Source organism: Mirounga leonina, unplaced genomic scaffold (genome assembly GCF_011800145.1).
Source record: "Mirounga leonina isolate KUSES-001 unplaced genomic scaffold, KU_Mleo_1.0 Mir_53, whole genome shotgun sequence".
NCBI classification, from domain to species: Eukaryota; Metazoa; Chordata; class Mammalia; order Carnivora; family Phocidae; genus Mirounga; species Mirounga leonina.
In genome coordinates this window covers 57,129,793-57,149,018 of record NW_023270807.1, presented here as the reverse complement: position 1 = coordinate 57,149,018, position 19,226 = coordinate 57,129,793, and the positions used below count along the sequence as shown (strand labels likewise).

The following is a 19,226-nucleotide window of genomic DNA, read 5'->3' as shown; positions in this document are numbered from 1 at the left end:
CTTCTCCTTCTCCTTCTCCTTCTCCTTCTCCTTCTCCTTCTCCTTCTTCTCTTACAGTCCCCTGGGATAAAGCGTTACTTGCCGGTCACTCACTAACCACTGAAGCCCCTGCCTGATTATTTCCAATGCATCACGATAAATCTTCCTTGATGTGTGTCACACAAGACTACTACCCACAAGGAGGGAAGTGTGGGCAGGGTGAGCTCTCCACCGTGCCAGTTATGAAAAGGTACTGTCCCTGGGGAGGACACGGGACAGCGTGCTGGCTCAGTTCCAGTCCTGGCCTGCCCGGGCATCACACAGCCTCCTAGCTGGACCAGAAGCTCCGGAGCAAGTTCGGAAGCACAAGCTGGGCTCTCCCACACCTCTACACTGACTCCATCACTGACTGTCAGTGTTTCTAAGAGCAATCTCTCTCTCTCTTTTTTTTAACCTTTTTTTTTAAAGATTATTTATTTATTTATTTGAGAGAGAGCGTGGGAGCTAGCACGAGGAGGGGGAGGGGCAGACTCCCCGCTGAGCAGGAGCCTGACATGGGGCTCGATCCCAGGACTCCAGGATCACAACCTGAGCCAAAGGCAGACACTTGACTGAGCCACCCAGGTGCCCAAGAGCAATCTCTTGACCCTTTTGTGACACATTTCTCCCTGGGTCCCAGCAAAAATCATAAAACACTTCATCCTGAGGTTTTACCAACCCATCCTGTTCCGGGTTTCTTTTTCTGTCACCAGGACAGAGGTGCCAATACTCTTTGGGAGGTGAGCAGATCACTCAGCTCTAGGAAAAGCTCTGACTATTTTGGTTTTCTTTAATGAGGAAGGGGGCCCTCTGGCTGGTCTGTGACTCACGGCCCAACACGCCTGACCCACCATCGGGGGCCTGATGCACGCATTCTCTTGAGCTGAATGAGAACATCGGACTCTGTGTCAATTAGCAGTGGGACACACTTTCCAGATTTTCAACACTATGTGAGACCAGCTCTGGACACTTCTCACTCGGTGTTCATCTCCGTCAGCTAGTCTGAAAATTGGAACCCAGAACATGTGACAAATCACTGGCCACATCATGGTTGCAGGTGGTGACATATTGCTATTGCTGCTTATTCATGAAACCGGAGGTTAAGACTCCATGTCTGAGCTGTAAACTAGGGAAAACCCCACATAAAACACCAGTGTTGGACAGAATATCACACAGACAATTTCCGACCGAAATGCCGGTTATTAGAAGTCATGTGGAGTCAGGAGTTGCCATGGAAGCCATTTGTTTCTAAACCAGCTCCTCCTGCTGGAATAGTTTCTGATTATCATGTCTTACGGTAGGGAGAGGGGCACAGGAAGAGAGAGGAAGCGAGGGGGAGCCATCTGATATCAAACCATGTGTTATAATTCTAATACACTCGAGCCCTAAAATGAGTAAGAAATTAAAATGTGTAAGGAGACTTAATATCAGCTTGAACACACACTTATGTTCCTGTCTGGTTTGGAGTGAAAAAAAAAAAATCACATTGCCATCATGGTTTCGTTTCTGGGACTTGTGATTATTCAGGGAGAAGATACACAATGGCTTGTCAGATGACATTTATCCTCACAAACAAGTTATCAGATCTCCAGGAGTAAAAATAAATATCAAAGCAAATCTAAACCACCACAGGCTGCACATTTGCAGTACACTTGTTTTCTCCCATGTATCATTTTATTTAGATTCTTAACCAGACCATTACAGCTTTTCCTCCTGTGAAACGGCTGCCAGGATGAATCTATCCCCTGTTTCCTCCGAGTTACTTGTTTAAATCATGAGAAGTGATTGGCTGGCCTATGTTAATGCTTGAGTTGTTTATGTGGTAAAGTCCCCATGTGTTTGTAGGTAAAACACAAAAACAGGTTGATCAAATATCAGCTTGGGACAACTGAATTTCAAAACATACAGAATCCATAAATTAACCACTATTTTAACATATGTACAATATAATTGATTATAATTAGTCAGGAGATCTGTTAGATGAAGACACATTAAAAATATATTTGCATATTTATCTTCTGTGTTTTGCATTAAAGAGTATTAAATGTTTTATGGGAGGGAAAAAAAATGTTGGTAGATGATGCTAGGCCCTTGACCCTGTATTTCTGTACCAGGGCTTCAAGAAACCCTCATCTTCATTAAGAGCCAAGGCCCAGCTTTTCCTCCTGCCCAAGGACCTTAACTCACTTCAGAGCCAAGAGGGTCCCACCTTCAAACGTTTCTGGACAATCCATAGGAAAGAAACTCAAAAGGCCCTCAGGGTATGAAAAGATGTTCAACCTCCATAATTAGAGAAAAACAAAAGTAGGCTGATTTTTTTTCACCTCTCAGATTGGCCAAAAAAAAAAAAAAAAAAAAGTTACAACGTGGTTCACTGCAAGGCTGGGAAACAGTCATCCTCATGCATTGCTGGTTGGAGTGTCAATTGGCACAACTCTTGTGGAGGGCAATTTGTCCCTATCTATTAGGAGTACCAATCTACGTACTGTTGCTCTAGCAGCTCCACTTTTGGGGAATCTGTCCTGTGGTTGCATTTGTACACAGGTAAATGGTACCCGTGCGGTTTATTTATTGCTGCATTTTTTGCAAAAGCAATGATGGGAAACAACCTAAATGCCCTCAATGAGTGACAGGTTAAATAAATTACACGGATATGTTCTTAAAATGGAATAGTGTACAGATGTTTAAGAAAGGAAGGATGAGGAAGCCGTTATGGAAAATGAAAATACCAAGGTGCAGAACAGTACATAAAAGATCAATCTTAATGTTTTCTTAAATATGCATAAACAATCTAGAAGATAAGAAACTCACGAGTTGTAGAGCAGGTAGCCCAAAGGTGCACTTGCTTGGTTTGCATAGCATTTTAAAATTGGATTTCACTTAATAATCTGATATCCAAGTAACGATAGAAGTGAAGCTGGCTGGATGTTTAGAAATGGTGCTGATAACCTGTTTGCTTTTTCCACCCTGTTTTAGGGTACTACCTCGGACATAACTAAAGCAGGGTGGAAGGGCTCTGCAGTGGGAGCACTGATGAGCCAACCAGTTTCATACCAGGAGTAGAGGTATGGCTCATAGAGAGAGATCCTTGTACCAAGGCTCTCGCTAGGCTTCCTAAAGAGGCTTAGGAGCCACGGCTGGGAAAAGGCACTCGAAACATCCTCATCCTCCCCAATGTGCCCAAGAACAGCATTGACTTATCCATTTGTCACAGTTGGCACAGTGCATAGCGCCCATGATAGTTTTAGAGGCTCATGGAATGTTTTAATTTTAATTTCTTTTACAATCAGAAAAAAAGATAAATATGAGAATAAGGAATATATGATAATGAATTCAGCCTGAATGACACCGTTGTAAAATATAACCTTTAATTTTTTTATGGAGGAAAGGACCCATAAGAACATGACAGAAATGCCCAAGGGCTGACAAAGTCATAATGTCCTAATGAAGCCATGCACGGGAGGGAGCCCTTGCCACTTGGGGGGAGGCCTAGACCTCACAGACCCAATGGGTACAGGCAGGGCCTCTTCCTCCAGGGACAGTTTAAAGTACTCTGGCACAATTAGGGAACAGTTTCTGTGCCAAAAGGAGAACCAAAACTTATCTGCTATTTTTCCAATATGCCCTACTCCTGGTCGATTGACCCAAACCCTTTGGACTTCTTCTCTGTAGCCCAGCTAGAACCCTGGAACCCTGGAACCTTCTGTGGATGCCCTGAGCACTTCCCCGCCCTTCTGAGGCCAATCTCCCCACTGAAGTGTGGCCTGGTTGGGTTCCTGGGCCTCCTTTCCTTCATCCTGAGGCCGTTATCTCAGGATCTTTCCTAAGGAGGCATCCTAATGACCTATCTTCAGGGACCCTATCCTATCACAGCTATGAGCCTCACCCCCAGACCTCAAATAGACAGTCATATCATTTTATACTATATGCCCAAGGTCCTACTTGGTACAAGGCTATCACTTCAAATCTTTCCCTTCTAGTCTTCTCCAAAAACAAACAGAAAAAGCAGACTGAGGCAATGGTTCTCACCTGGGCACTTGTTAGAAGAGCAAATTACTGGGTCCCAGCCCATTTCTGCTGAATCATAAACTTTGAGAGTGGGGACCAGCAATCTGTGTTTTAACAGGCCCTCCCGCAATTCCCATGCAAGCTGAAGTTCCAAAACCACCCAGTTAGGAGCAAGGGTGGCCAGATTTTTGAGGGCAGATTTCCATGTCCCCAGGGCCCAGAGATGATGAGTGGCTGGACGGTGGGACTCACGAATGTGCCCCAAATGCCCGAGGCACTTGGTCCCTGGCCCAGGCGAGCGCAGAGGTACTTCCCGGGGAACCCCGGAGGACGTCAGGAGGAGGGTAGACGCAGGCAGCACTTACTCGAGACCCCAGACCTAGGGCCTGGAGACTCAGCGACTTCTGTGGGGCCGTGCCCCGGCCGAGTTAAGCCCGGGCGTCTCGGAACCGGCCCGCCACCCTCCCTGAACCTTGGGAGGCGGCGCCCGCGCCCCTCGCTCTGAGGTCGTTCTCATCCCTGCTCCTGCAGCTCTCAGAGCTGCTTTGTCTTTGGGCCACCCTCTCCCCTCCTACAATTTACGGAATGTCAACTCCAGAGTCCAACAGAGATTTCCAGTTTCTAAATCGGAGCGGGGTCCGAAAGTCCTTATTTTTAAAGCCACATTCGGCCACCACCCCCCCCCTCCAGGTGACACTGAGGCTCGGCCCGGGCTGGAAGCCGGTCATTTGTGACAGATTAGCGAGATCAGTCTCATAAGAATACCTTACCCCCTCCTCCCAGGCAGTGCAGGGTTAGGGGGTCCTCTTTAGGCGCTCGCAGCATAGTCCCGGGGTTCATAGGTGCCAGGGAATAGACGCAAAGCTGGGGCTCAGAGAAGGGGAAAACTCTACAGAAGCCTAATTCAAAGGCTCTAAAAGCCGGAGGAGGGTGAACCACATGCTCTCTGGGTCCACCCAATTCTGATGCCCCTCACCCTTTTGGAGGCCACTGACCCCATTCCGTCCCCTTTCGGCCTCCCGCCTCACCCCGCCCTCTCCGCCCCCTCCCCCCCACGCTGCATCTTGGCCACCCGCTCTCCAGCCCAGGCCTGGCATGCGCTCCTGAAGTGCAAGCGAGCATATTTTGGCCTGAAAATCAGAAACCGATTTAGGGGGCGCCTGGGTGGCTCAGTTGGTTAAGCGACTGCCTTCGGCTCAGGTCATGATCCTGGAGTCCCTGGATGGAGTCCCTGGATCGAGTCCCGCATGGGGCTCCCTGCTCCGCAGGGAGTCTGCTTCTCCCTCTGACCCTCCCCCCTCTCATGTGCTCTCTCTCATTCTCTCTCTCTCTCAAATAAATAAATAAAATCTTTAAAAAAAAAAAAAAAGAAACCGATTTAGGAATCAAAGTGTCTTTCAACCCAAAGTCACAAACCAACGTTCATCTTCAGCTTTTTGAACATTTTGGCCATGCTCCTGTGCCCAGCTGTGGTGAAATATACGGACACATCATCCCCAGCTAACAACAAAACAGTAGTGTAAAAAGTGCTGGCACCCTTAAGGCAGGCAGCCCCCTGCTCCTGTCCACAGAATGTGCATCATCAGAGTCTTCCAGCTGTTAATGTTTGAATAATCCATTTCTTTTAAAGCGGGCACAGTTTAAGAAATACTCTTGTTTCTCAGCGATCAACTCAAGATTCTATTAGACTATGGTTTCAAAACCTGAGTGGAAAATATTATCCAGAATACTTAGAAAAACTGCATAAAATTCACCACTCTCATTTTTCAGGTTGGTGCCTTTCTTTTTCTTTCTTTCTTCCTTTCTTTTCTTCCTTTCTTCCTTCCTTCCTTACTCTCTCTCTCTCTCTCCCTTACCTGCCCTCCCTTCCCTCCTTTCCCTCCCTTCTTCCTTTCCTTCTCTTTCCTCTCTTCCTTTATTTCTCCTTTCCTTCTTTTTTTCTTTCTTTGTAAATGTGTATTCATTGAAGCTAATTTTTGGGGCATTTCAATGGTCAATTCAGTTAGGCGACCTCAGAAGCAGTGTCTCAGAAAAGGGCTGTGTTGTTTTGCATAAAATCTTACACTTTCCAAAACGTCCTGATCAAACAAGTGATATATATCATAAGTTTTAGAAATATTAAATATGGCTATTTTTTGGAGGTTCCTTCTATTCTTTGTTTTCTAGCCGACTTGTCCCATCAGGTCGAAATTGTAAGGGGCCCTTGTTTGCTTCTCAACATCAGAATGTCTAAATGTGATAATAAAATGAGGCTACAGCAGGATTCACTTACATACACTGAAGAAGAAAAGTGTTAGTATTTCCCTAGACATTAATATTCCCTAGATAAATTCTCCTTCTCAATGGTAGGGGGTGAACATCTGGATATAACTGAGATATTCAGGTGACTATCTTCAGATTATAAATAAATGTATCATTCATCCTGACCTTGGCCAGTGAGCAAAATCCGTGCCTGTGTGCTTTGCACAAATGTGTATATGTGATGTGGAAGCGAGTAAAAGTACATGTATGCGTTCCCAGCAGTCTGTAAAAACAAAACAAAAAAGTGTGTTATGGGAGCAAGGAAGGGGCGACAGAAACCACTCCAGTTTTGCTAAGATGCTGAAGCAGCTGGGCGCAGAGGGGAGTTACCAGAAGGCAGGATAGAAGTCCGTGCCTGGGCACGGTCAGCATCACAATGCGCCCAGGTCGGGGCCAGTACGCTGAAACCCAGCTCCGTAGTTTGCACCGGAATTCCGCTGGGCGTTCTGGTTCTTGCCCAGCCCAGAGGTTTAGCTTCTCCGGTCTGGACTTTGCCTGCTGTTGGGAGGGGTCCGGCGGCCCTCGGAGGCCCCCTCCTCTTGGTTCCGGGAGCGCGCGGCGCGCGGGACTCCGCCCGCACAGGCGCGTTGGCTCTCAGATCCGCCGCAGCGGGCACGCCTTGCCCCCTAATCTAGAGCCTCGGGCGGCCGCACGTCGCATTGTCCGAGCGGACTGAAAAGGAGGGCTCCGTGCGGGCAGCTTCTGGGGTCGCCTCCGTGGTAGAAGAGACGCCCGGGGGTTCAATTTTGCTCTTTGCCCTCCTTGCCCGAGGGAAGGAGGAAGATACTTGTTTACAAAGAGGCCCCGGTTTCTTCCCGCATTAGGAAATCGGTCCGTGGTTGCGTAGACAGTGCCCCAGCGCCAGAGGTACTCGCACAAGGAGGCAGCGGCCTAGACGGCCTTAGGATTCTTGTTTGGTGTTGCTGGGTCGCATGCGCCCATTTCTTTCTTTCCCGGGGCTTTCCCCCTTACTTTTTGGCAAAGAAGTGGGTAGGACTAGCTTCTTAAACTCAAGAAATTATTTTAAAATCTCTCACGCTAGAGGCGAACGCAAATTCTCCGAACACGTGGGAGACACCTGAGGTTCCGGTTCACGCCCCTCGCTGGCGCGATGCTCCTGCGGGGCCGGCGCGCGGGGTCGCCGGGGGGTGGGGGGTGCGAGGCCGGGTCCCCGCACCCGGGCGGGGGAGGGCATGCAGGAGCCGCATTCCGGCTTCAGCCTAGGTTCAAAGATTAGAAAAACAGGTGTTACGTCGCCATGCTAATTCACTCACTCGGTAAACGCGGCTCAGACAGTTGTGTGCGGAGGACTTAGCGAGGGGGCCGTCCCCACATGGCCGTGCATTCACTTTGTTTATTGAACATCTACTCGGTTCATCGACTACTGGGTTTCACTGGGACGCAGGAACAGCCCGCTGGGCCCCCCAGGACGTCATCTTTGGTGTGAAGACCTACCTACTCATTTTGCCCATTTTGCTTCTGAGAGCAAAATACTGCTTTTCTTCCGGTGAAACGCTCTATTGTATGGGGAGCGGGGCACCTCCTGACGCCCCAGGGTGTCTCTGCCGTGGGCAAGGGTTTCAGATCCTAATGAAGCACTAATACACCTGCACGTTGTTGAAGGAGAGGTAGGGTTTAAGTAACCAGTGACTTAACCGACATCCTTTCCAGAACAAAGTCGGAATAGAAAACTGCTTAACTCTATAAAGTGCCATTGCTGCGCCTGGCCCCTCCATTTACCCGTAAGATGTGTCCAGATTTGGGAGGGGGGAGAAGGGTCACAGAAGGTTTTTTTCACCCTTCCCAAACACACACCCTCTCTCTTTAAATGCAGTAGTTAACTTGATCTTATCTGGTCTTCCTGGAATGTCGTGTGTAAGAGAGCCACACTACATCGCTCTCAGTATTCTTACTCCTCTCTTGTTAGGAGTGTATCACTTGGAGGTCGGAACCCTCCCAGAGCCGGGTCTCTAAGTGTCCCCAGCCTCTGGGGAAATGACTCCTTCTAGATTGGAGCCTATCGGCTTGATTCCAGTTTTGAAACACCTGTAAAATCTATATGTTTCGTTTTGTCTTATTCTTTCTATCCAGACCGTTCACCTCTTCTTGCCAGGTGCTTCCCAGATGTGTAAATATCCCCAGAAAGCTCCCGTTGTCGTTCTGCGAGCTTACTGCCATTGGGCAGCAAGGAAGTTGCAGATGTCTGTATTTCTGAACACTCTTAAAGTTGTTCCGAATATCAGAAAAAATGGCACAACCCCTCTTCAGAGTATATGTTTTCTTGGCGGCAGTTACGGCCACAAAGGAGAGGATGACTGCAACATCACTGGTGTGCTTACTGTCTTTTACCGCCGATGAAACAACTGCCTCCAAGTGCACCTCCAGGAGGAGAATGGTGGTCACCAGCTGCACCAAAAAACAAGCGGGGAATCGCCTTTGTAGGGAGTGATTCCAAGCAGTAGTAATTATTTGGGGTGGGGGGGAAGTCAACTTTCCCCGTTGCTATCTGCTGTCTTTCCTCAGATGACAGAAGACAAGAGATTCAAATCAGAGGGTCTCTTAAATATAATTTGTCAGCGATAGTACTTACAAACGTTTGTTTAAATGAGTCCTGTTGGGAAAACTGTGAATGTTGTAAATTTATTGATGCAGAATGTATCCTTTCATAAGGAATGTCACATTGGACTTGTGTTTCCTGAAACAAAACCCAACAACAACAACAAAAATCTTCGCTCGTTTAAGATAACAGATTGTTGTGAGATATCTATCTATGTATCAACCACTCTACCTAACTCTATTTTGTGCTGAAATGTTCACCTCTTTTCCTCTAGAGTCCCCTATCTGCTCCCCATAGGACAACTCCACCGCTGAGCTTTCCACGGTGAACAAATCAGCCCCCAAACTCGAGCCATTTCGAAAAAGACTCTCCTCTTTGGGATTAAAGACAGGTATATGTATCTTCTCTGGCGATGAATTCAGTGTCGCTGTGGTTTCAGAGAAACGTGAGAGAGAAAGCGCAACACCGGCCCCGCGCAAGCAGTGGGCCCCGCGACTTGCCCCAAGGGAATGGCTCGGCCGCCAGGTCGGCCTTTGGGCCGCTCGCGCCCGCAGTCTGGGCGACTCCAGCCTCGTCGCCAGGAACCCCAGCCCCGCCGGCCAGACTTCTGCGGCCTCAGGCCGCAGCCCGCGGGTTTCGGACGCGCCCGGCACAGCGGGGCCAGGTCTCGGGGCTGGGAGCGCAGCCACTCGACCCCGGGGAGAGCGGGAAGCGAGGGTCCTGCACATCACCCGCGAGGCCCCTGGAGGCCGGGAGCAGCGGCGGCTGCCGGGCAGCGCCGCCACCGGTGCCCAGGGCTCGTCGGGAGCGCTGCAGCCACGCGGGTAGCAGAGCGAGCCCCGAGCAGGGGCGCGCAAGGGGTGGTGCGGGTCGTGCTCGCGTCACTCAGCCCGGCCGGCCAATGAGGGCCTCTCCCCGGGGCAAGCCGAGCCAATTGGAGGCGAGGAAGTTTGTGAGTGGCATTAAGGGAGGGCGGGAGAGAGGGAGCCCGGGAGTGAAGTTGAAGCTAAACCCGGTGAGCTATAAAGAAGTTACAGGGGGGCGTTTTCGGCTTCCAATTAGGAATAATACTGGCTTCGTAGCAACTACCGAGGAGGAGGATTCTAAAACCACCTCACCCGTGCCAAATCCTGCATCCCCCTCGTTCTCCCACGCACCCCTTCCCCAATTCATGACCGAGAAAAGAAAAGGGAGCCAGGGCGCGCTCTGCTCCTCTCTGCCGGTGGGAAGCCGAGAGGCCGGCGGAGTTGGATGGTAGGCATGAGTACAATTAAGCGGTGCGCGCCTCTGCACCCTTTGCCGCCAGCGGGGATTGAAGGTAGGTGAAGCGGAAGACACCTTGCGCCCGCCCAGAGGCACCCGCGGCTCTGCGGCGGAGGGGGACAGGCCGGGACGCCTCCCCCCTCCCCCCTCCCCATGCCTGCGAGGGGCTGTCGTGAATGTGCCACCTGTTAACCTGGCGCTGCCATGCCCGGCGTGTTGCCGCCCCCGCTGGGCAGGGAGAGCCCTGGGTCGCCTTGGGAGTCCCGAGGGACTTGATGTGTAAGTGCCACTTTTTGAGGACTCCCTGAGACTTGAGACCCAAGTTAGAGAAGTAGCCAAATTCCAGATCTGCCCAAGTGGGGGGACTGAAAGGCGGCCTCGGCGCTGTGGAGGAATTCTGACTTGTGGAAACCTGCTTTCCTGGGACATGCGCTTGGCCTGGGCACAGGCACGGGGACCGGCGACTGAGGGTCTTCTAAGGGTCTTCAAAAATATGTATTTTGTTATTTGGGCAACTTCCCAGGGGGCTGGAGAATGTGGCTGGCATGGATGAGGGAATGGGAGCTTTATTTGCAGGGGGCTCAGTCTCTCCCCTTCCTCCATATCTTAAACAAACAAACAAACAAACAAACAAACAAAAACGCGGAGCCTGGAGAGGCGCGCTGAGGCCAGCTGAGGCCTTTTCCGGCCGTTTTTCGGAATTCGGGCGAGTGCATGAGTGATTGCGGAGCTGCAGATCTCTTACGCTCTGATGCTGTTCTCTTCACAGTGGCCTGAAAGAGTTGTCCGGCATTCCTGTTCTTCCCAAAGGGGCTCGGAGCCGCCTCAAACGCCGCGGGACTGAAGAGCAAACGTCGGGGATTATTATGTCGATCTTCTGGGGACCGGGGTTTGCCTCGCCGAACAGAAGAAAAGGCTGGCTTCTCAGGGGTCCCGCCGGCATTTGATACTCAGAGACGCCTAGGATTGTCCAGATTGCCTTGGATCAGCAACTTTCCTGCATTCGCGTCCCCTATTTTTAAAGAAAATCATTTTCTGTTTGCTGCGTTGGTCTTTCACTGACATCAATACACTGAAGCAAAGACTTCGGTCTTTTCATTCAAAGTGTGCTTTATATTTTTGCCAAATATGATCTCTAATTGAAAGTTTATTGTTGCTTTTGGATGAATCTGTGGAGTTTATGCTGTAAGAAGAAAGGGAGAACAAGACACAATGAAAGAGAAGTCCAAAAATGCTGCCCGGACTAGGAGGGAGAAGGAAAACAGTGAATTTTATGAACTGGCTAAATTACTGCCTTTGCCCTCGGCTATCACCTCGCAGCTGGACAAAGCATCCATAATCAGACTCACCACCAGCTATCTCAAAATGAGAGTAGTGTTCCCAGAAGGTAAGTGACTCTGCCCAGATGGGATTTCAAAGGCAGAAGGGGTAAAGGTTTGCCAGTGAGTGAGCCTACACCACTGAACAGAGGCGTACGCTCGCACATACATACATACTCTCTGCAAAGGGAAGTTTAGCATGGCTGCTTGACTAAGGACCTCTCTGAACTTAGAATTCCTGTTGCCTTTTTGTGGCCCTTTCTACTTCCCCATTACTACTTTCTCTCCAGTCCATCGGATATGTTTGGTTGGGAAGCAGCCCAACAGTGCTTTTGTCAACACTTCAGATACTGAGCTCCACTGAAAGTACAAGTAATCCAAACATGACTTTTTTTTTTTTTTAATTCCTCTTGTTAGAATTGTATCTAGCAGAAGGCAGGAACATTGCCAAATTCTTGTATTTTGCTACATATAGACAGACTCATGTACATGGAGCTAGCTAAGCTAGAAAATAATTTCTCTCCAAGTTTATAATTCTGCAGAAGAGAAGCAGGCATATTTATGAACAAATTTGTCCTGAATTTACCAGTCTCTTGACTGCTTATAGCAAATTTATTCTGAGTTTTTGAGACATTCACACATTCTGAAACTAACTCTGGGGCTTCATGATTTGCAACTCTGAGTTTGATATTATCTCTGAGATAATAGGCTAGGACCCAAATACTAAAGGTTGACTCAAGAAGACTAGCCCGCGTGGAAAATATCTTCTAGGTGGCAGGTTGGCAAACGAGTCCTGGGAAAATTGTCTTTTAAGGCCTAGAAGGAAGAACAGCTGAGCTGGTCATGATTTAAAACATGTATTTAGATTATCAAGATTCACTGTGTGAGGACAGAGCAGCTGTCAAAGAACACTGTCCTGTATAAAATCATTTATACTCACTAGGAAAAGGATACTTCTCTCTTCCATCTCCCCATCCTTTCCTTTACCCACATTCAAATAATATGTACAGATTTTTAAAAAGTATTTAAGATACATCTTTGCTAGAGGAGAGAGATTGGGGAATATAAAGGGGAGAATACTAAACAAACAAAAAATTCCAAGAGAAAGAACCCTGTTTATTTACAAACCAGAATGTCTTATTTGACCCACAGAGGTTTATGTTATTGTTGATTTTGGGTGTTTGGGGTCTGTTGTTTTCTTTTAAGGAAATAGGGGGAAGGAAATAGCCATTATTGGGCATGGAGTTTCACTTTGTTTGATCTTGACTAGAAGTTATTATCTGAATCAAAATCTTGCAAAACGTGTCGACAAATTAGCCAGGGGCACTAAAGGAAAACTTTCAAATTATAGTTCAATTTTACCCCAGAACTACAAGTAGTGTTACAGTTGCTTTGTCTTAAAGCAGTTCCTTGAACAATCTCAAATGACCCTGGAAACCACAGGAAGAGAGGAATCAAAACCTAAAGTTCCTGAAAAGTTAAAAAAAGAAAGAAAGAAAGAAAGAAAGAAAGAAAGAAAGAAAGAAAGAAAGAAAGAAAGAAAGAAAGAAAGAAAAGAAAAGGGGGGAACTTATATATTAAAAAACCATATTTCCCATTCAAACTGTGCTGAGAAAGGCTGGTGGGAAAAGTACTATTATGCTACACTGCCTTCTGTTTAAAAAAAAGAGATTTCGTTGTCTTTTATACTGTCAGCGCCTACTTTATAAAAATAAAGCTATTGCGAACTCGGCTGGCCGCGCTGTTCCTAACAGGATTATTAGCAGTGATTTGTCAGCCCCTGCGGTCTCAGTGGGTTCCCTTTCTGCGTGATTTCTAGCGGGTCTCGTCAATTATCGGTGCCGATGTCGCTCGCTGTTTGATCAGAAGAAGCATATGGTGCTGCTTGTGGGGCTGCGAGTAATCGCGGGAGGAAAAGAATAGGGGATCGGCGTTCCCGGGCGGGCACAGAACGAGGGCTAGGAGCGCCCAGGGAGTTGCCGGGCCGGGGGCTGGTCTTTGTCGCGCAGACCAGGGCTGGCTCGGCCGGGAGGGTTGCGGGCTGGTTTTCTGTTGTTTTGGTTTTGTTTTCTAAGAGAGCAAGCTGTCTTAAATAAGTGCTAACTCCACAAATTATAAATCGCGTGGTAAATAGGAGGAACAGAAGGTAAACTCTCTTAGCCAACTTCTTATTTTTTTAAAGAGAGCACTGGCAAAGAACCCCCCCCCCCACCGCCCCCTGGAGTCCCCTTGGTGGCCGGGCGGATCCCCTGTGGCTACTTTAACTACGACTGTGCTTTCTGCAGCCCCCTTCACTTTCCTCCGGAGCCCCGGGCCCCTCCCTCCTCTCCCTTCTCCGGTGGACTAGTGTGAGTTTATGGGGAGGAGGGGATGGACGATGTGTGAACTCTGGGCACATCATTTATTTCTCCAGCTACTGTTGAGCTCATAACTCACCCGCAGTCTCCACCCGGTGAGTTAGAAGGGTTATCCGAACAGCTGGCTCCTAGGGATGAAGTTTTAATTTTAAGGATAGATTAGCTTCAAAAATCCAAAACCCAGACAACCTTTAAAATATTAAAGCCCTTTAAAATATTGAAGAATAATGACAACACACACACACACACACACACAAAACCCCAAAGAAAACAAAACAAAAAAACCCCCCAAAAAACCAACATCTTTCAAAGGAGTGAAAAAACCACAAGCAGCAAAACCAGGCACAACCTGCAGAGGGTGCCAGATTTGGGTTCAGCTGTGGACTGAAGGCAGAAGAGTAGACCAAACTGGGCCCATGACAGTAGGGGAAACTGGGCACTTTTTTGTGGAGGTAACCTTTTTTTAGTGATGAGAAATAGAAAGAATTTGAAGCTGTAGTTCCTGTTTACACCTATCTTGATGCCATTCCAGCACATAGTAGGTCTTAAATTTTGTTCTAAGGATGGAGTAAATGATAGCTTTTTCATCATGGTAAGCATTCTGTCACATGTAACATATGGATTTTGCAAGGTATATAATCTAAAATAATTATAAATCTGATGACATCTTAGTTATAAGCACAAGGATGACTATAAAACTCCACTGTTTTGGCTCAGATTACATTTCATCTACAATACCCAGGTAATATCAAAAGGCTTAAATCAACACACAGAAATCTTTCCATACTTACATTTGAAAGACGTAAGAAAATACTTAAAATATAGCTAATTCCCCATCACTAAATATAGCTCCCCCCTTCCCCAGGTTCTGGTAGATTCCTGGTCTGGGGCAAACTTCAGTTTTTACTTATCTGAGTGGATAAAATTGAGCTGTTGAAAGAAAAAATGAGAGAGAAAGAGAGATTGGGAACACAGGAACGGGATATGGGTGCCTGGAATAATTAAGAATAAAGCATTAGATTGGAGACTTCATACTTAAAAAAACACAGGGAAAATTACTGTGAAATCATTAAAACTGCGTATCTCCCATTGGCAGCATATTCCATTCTAAAATAGCCTTGCAAAGAAAAAACTTGAGAAATGTATGAGTCTTTGGTGTTATCAAAGCTAGAAAGACAGGATAAAAAAGAGAGATGGTGTGCCTTGTGTGCAAAATAAGACAAATTCAACTAAAAAGAAATATGTATTTGTTATCCAGCTATAATACAGGTTTTAGCTGGGGGCGTAGTGGCTTGCTGAATAACCTTTGAAAGGATCAGACATGTTTTCAAATCTATAGCCATTGAGAATCTTGGTAACATCACACTACCATTTCATTGTCAAGATGTCCTGGGAAAATAAAAATAATCACAGAAATGAAATTAGTCACTGTGCAGGAAAGCGAGTCTCTACAAAGGCTGCAAGGACAAGGATGATTAAACAAACCTCCACAGACCCCTTCTATAATATTCACCTCAAGATTGAAATCCTTAATCGCCTTATATTTTTTTGAGGCCGAGAACTGAAAGAGAAGAAGAGGCCCCATTTCCCACGTGGATGGGTGATTTAAGGTTGTTTTTCTTGCTGCTCGGGGAAATGATTGAGCATTAGGTTTCCATGTTTATTTTCTTACAGAAGTTTTTCTCATTTAAAAGCCTTTAAGCCCAGTTTACGCTCCATGCTGGTTTTCTCTGTTTAATTCCAGTTTTGATGTTGACTTAAAATGTAGAGGGCAGAACTAACCTCCGCACAGAGCATTTGCAAGGCAGATTTATGTGCTTGAAATTGTAGATTAGATCAATGAAAAAAATACTTTTTTTTTCTTTAAAGGGGACGGTCACTAATAAAAACAATAACAACAGCAAAATAGGGCATTATAAGCTATGGCGAGATGCTTTTAAGCAGGGTACAATCACACACCTGAAGCTAAAATCAGGCTAATTTTCCAGAGGACAAACATGATTTCTAGGGGAGTTATTTTTCAATCCTGGGGGAAATCTCGGCAGCTTGGAGATTTGCAGACGCAAATGTGGACACAATTCGAACCCATGGATTCTGGCTCTATGTCGGCCCAGGTATTTCTCAATAGAATGAAGTTTAGACCCAGCTAACACCTTATGATGTTAGCTGTCCACCCATTGCCGGTCTGATTCATGGAATTTTAAGTTTTGCGTAGGGAAGGAGAGCCCTCAAGTATTTAGCAAGGGGCCTGCTACTTAGTACTAAAACATTGTTGGAGAAGTGTGGAGCAAACTTTCTGCAGGTAGTCCCATCCGGGCGGCGGGTCCTGCGCGGAGTCGCTCGACCTCGGTGGCTCAGGCCGACCCGAGACAGCGACCTTGTAGAAACCTCTACCGCCCTCTGGTACGTAACGAAGCACGCAGCTGGGAGAAGCCTGCTTGCTGCCGCTCGCAGGCCAGGTCGGCCCGGCGAGGCCCATTCTGTCCCGGCCGCGGGTGGCCGCAGCCGAGAATGCGCCCGCTGGAGTCTCCGCATGGTCCAGACCAGGTCTCTGCCCTCCAAGGTTCGAAGACGTCCCAGCGCGCCTGCCCCAAGCAGGGGCCGGGCGGGTGCGGGAGTGCTCCCTCTGTGATTCGTGCTGCCCGGGCCACCGCCCCAAGGACGGGCCGTTGTTTAAACCTTAAGTGGAGACCCCGCCCGAGCGGACAGTAGTGCGGCGGTCGCGTCCCGGCAGCCAAATGGAACACAAGCGGGATACGCCTGAACAGCGGGGCAGCCTTGTCCGCCCACCCGCGCCTGCCTTTGGGGCGATGGCATTGCACCTTCCGGCCACGTTTGAAGACGTGGAGCCCTGGGGCGACACCGCTTGACGTTTTTCAGCGTCACGCGTGCACTATTGTCAACCCCGCGTGCATTTCCGTCCCACAATTTAGTTGGGACAAGGCTGAACCCCGCCTGTCCTTGGTTCCTGCAGCTCCTGCTCTCTTCGCGGCGGGTTCTGACGCCGGAGGCCAGCTTGGCCGGCATTTTCGATCCCGACCTGGAAGCCCTAGCTCCAGGGCCAGAGCACAGCGAGGGTGCAGAGACAATCAATGCTGGGACCATCAGGCTCCACCCCAGATTTATAACTAATATTTGCAGATTCCCCGGGCGCGGCCAGGGGTCTCAGAGGCGCGCAAGGGAGAGCAGGGTACACACCGCCAATGCGGAGTGCAGAACACACAGGGGAGTGCAGGACGCACACTGTAGGGTTCAGGCTGCTGCGCGGCCGCGCACAGCTACCGTCGCCCTCTGGAGGTCGGCCACACCCGCCAGGTGGCCGGAGGGCGCCTCGAGCCGAGAGGGCCACGGCGCCCGAGGCGTGGGGGTGGGTACGCCGAGCCGCGGGAAGCAGCCTTCTACCCAGTGACGGCTCCGGGCGCTCTGTCTTGTCTAAGGGCGCCCAATCTCCGTCCCTCTCTTCCCCAGAGAGCACAGCTTCTGAGGCCTCCGGAGCCCTCACAGGAAAACCGTTAGATTGCTGGACGAGGGTGGTGGAGGGAACCCAGATGGCTGACACAAGTCCCTCCGGGACCCGAAGTTAGGAGCGCGGTCTCGGAGGGCATTTCCCTACCGTAGTCACCAAATTGTGGTCAGATCCTGGGACAGCTCTTCCAGTCCCCTTCCCACCCCCATATTCCTAAAAGGTATATCGCGATCTGTCAATCAGATGAAGCTTTCTGGGAACTACTATAAGGAGGACACATTTCTATTGAGATATAGTTTATTAAAGGGAGGGGGGAAAGAACAGTAGAACAAGCTCTTCTCTTCCTCCTCTTCCTGTCTGAGTGAAGGAGGTGATGATGCCAGGTCTGTAATCTATATTTTGTCAAGGGTATGAAATTCATTCCGAAGGAAAAGCTCGATCAATTTATTTTTGCTGCTTGTAATAACACAGCTGGATGATGCTTTGAGCTCACGCTAGACTGGGGCTCATCATTCATTCGCCAAGAACGGGCCTAAATTGTGCCTGTGGGATTAGGTCAATTTTAGTGGATCTACTTCGCCTCATTTGGTTACTAATTGGTTTCTTGTTTTATAAATCGAAATCTCATTTTCAGGAAATTACAAAACCCGTGCAGTCAGTCCATTGAGGTAATCCTTGGGTCAGGGGGTATTTAAATGGAAATGGCTCAACCGAGCACTGAGGGTAAGAGTGAAACTTCGCCGGGGTTTTCACATGAAATGTGAGCTAGCCCTTCAGATCCATAATAGATACATCCCTTCTAGTACTACTTATGTAAATATGATAAACCAGACTTTAAGGGTAGAGGGGGGCGGGGAGAAGCAAAATTTATCTGCTAAGGTTAATGTGGCATATCTTGGAAATCTTCCAAAATAGATTATGTTTTCCTTTGTCTTCGGCCACTTTAGCTGGGGAAAATCCTTTTGTCTAAAACCCGATTTAGTTATCGCCTCCCTCACAGAGCTCCTTTTCTCCTTTGCAAAACCCTGTTCCCTCGGCCTCACCGAATTACAAGAGAATCTTTAGATCTTGTTCCCACTGTAATCCTGCCGCAAAGGGAGCTGGTTTCCTCCTCATTTTAAACAGACAATCAAAGGATTTGTGAATTTTCTGCGGTAGGTCAAGTGCAGAAACGAAATCTCAGCTTACCCCCCTCGCCAACTGAAATTGGGTGCGGGAGCAGGTCACCGCCTGCAGGAGGTGAGGGGGTCCGGGGAGAGGGGTCTCTGGCCCACTCCAGGATTTTCGGGAGGCCGAACCTTTGACCGGGGCTTCAAAAGGTGTCCTGGGAAGGCTGAAGGGCGAGCTCAGCCCTAGGATTAGGTCAGGAAAGCCTGGCAGGTAGACGAGGGCAGCCAGTCCCTTATGAAACATTAACCCAGACAAAACCGTGTGACGGAGATTTCAACCGCAAACATAGAGGAGGCAATGCTCCGTGAAAGCAAAAGTTTCCTTAAAAGGTGTGGGGGTTGGGGCAGGAGAGGGCGAGGGAGGCCCCAGCTAACCTGCGCCAGGCCGGCTGTTTATTAACCTGCGGGGAAGTCTTGTTTTTCCCTCGTAGGCGCATACTAATGAGGCCGCAACCCGAGACAACAAACAGTCCAGGCTGGCGCTGGGGTTCGGAACCAGTACTTAACCCCGAGCCCAGCTCGGGGATTTTCAAATGATTCGGGTCGGGAGGCCGTTCCCGGGCTGTTTCCAGCCGACTTGGGAGAACTTCACAGTTTTTAGAATAAAGGCGTTTGTTGGCCCCAAGCGCAGGCTTCGCACCCTTCCGGAAGACAAGATTCCAGACGCGAGGAGACCTCTGCCAGCTCCCAGGGCGCCGGAGCGCGCCGGCCCTTCACCCCCGCACAGCTTGGCGCTTTCAGGCCTCGGCTGGGCCCTGGCGTCCCCCG

General features: G+C 48.7%; 1 protein-coding gene across 1 annotated transcript in view; it reads left to right on the top strand.

Annotated features, from left to right (window-relative positions):
• Positions 1-9,889: 9,889 nt before the first annotated feature.
• The window catches only part of SIM1 (SIM bHLH transcription factor 1), a 69,556-nt gene continuing 60,219 nt past the window's right edge, over positions 9,890-19,226 (top strand). The window contains exons 1-2 of the mRNA XM_034991606.1: positions 9,890-10,202; positions 10,917-11,534. Of these exons, the coding sequence (XP_034847497.1) occupies positions 11,360-11,534 (175 nt within the window). The 5' untranslated portion in view covers positions 9,890-10,202; positions 10,917-11,359. The remainder of the gene's footprint in view (positions 10,203-10,916; positions 11,535-19,226) is intronic.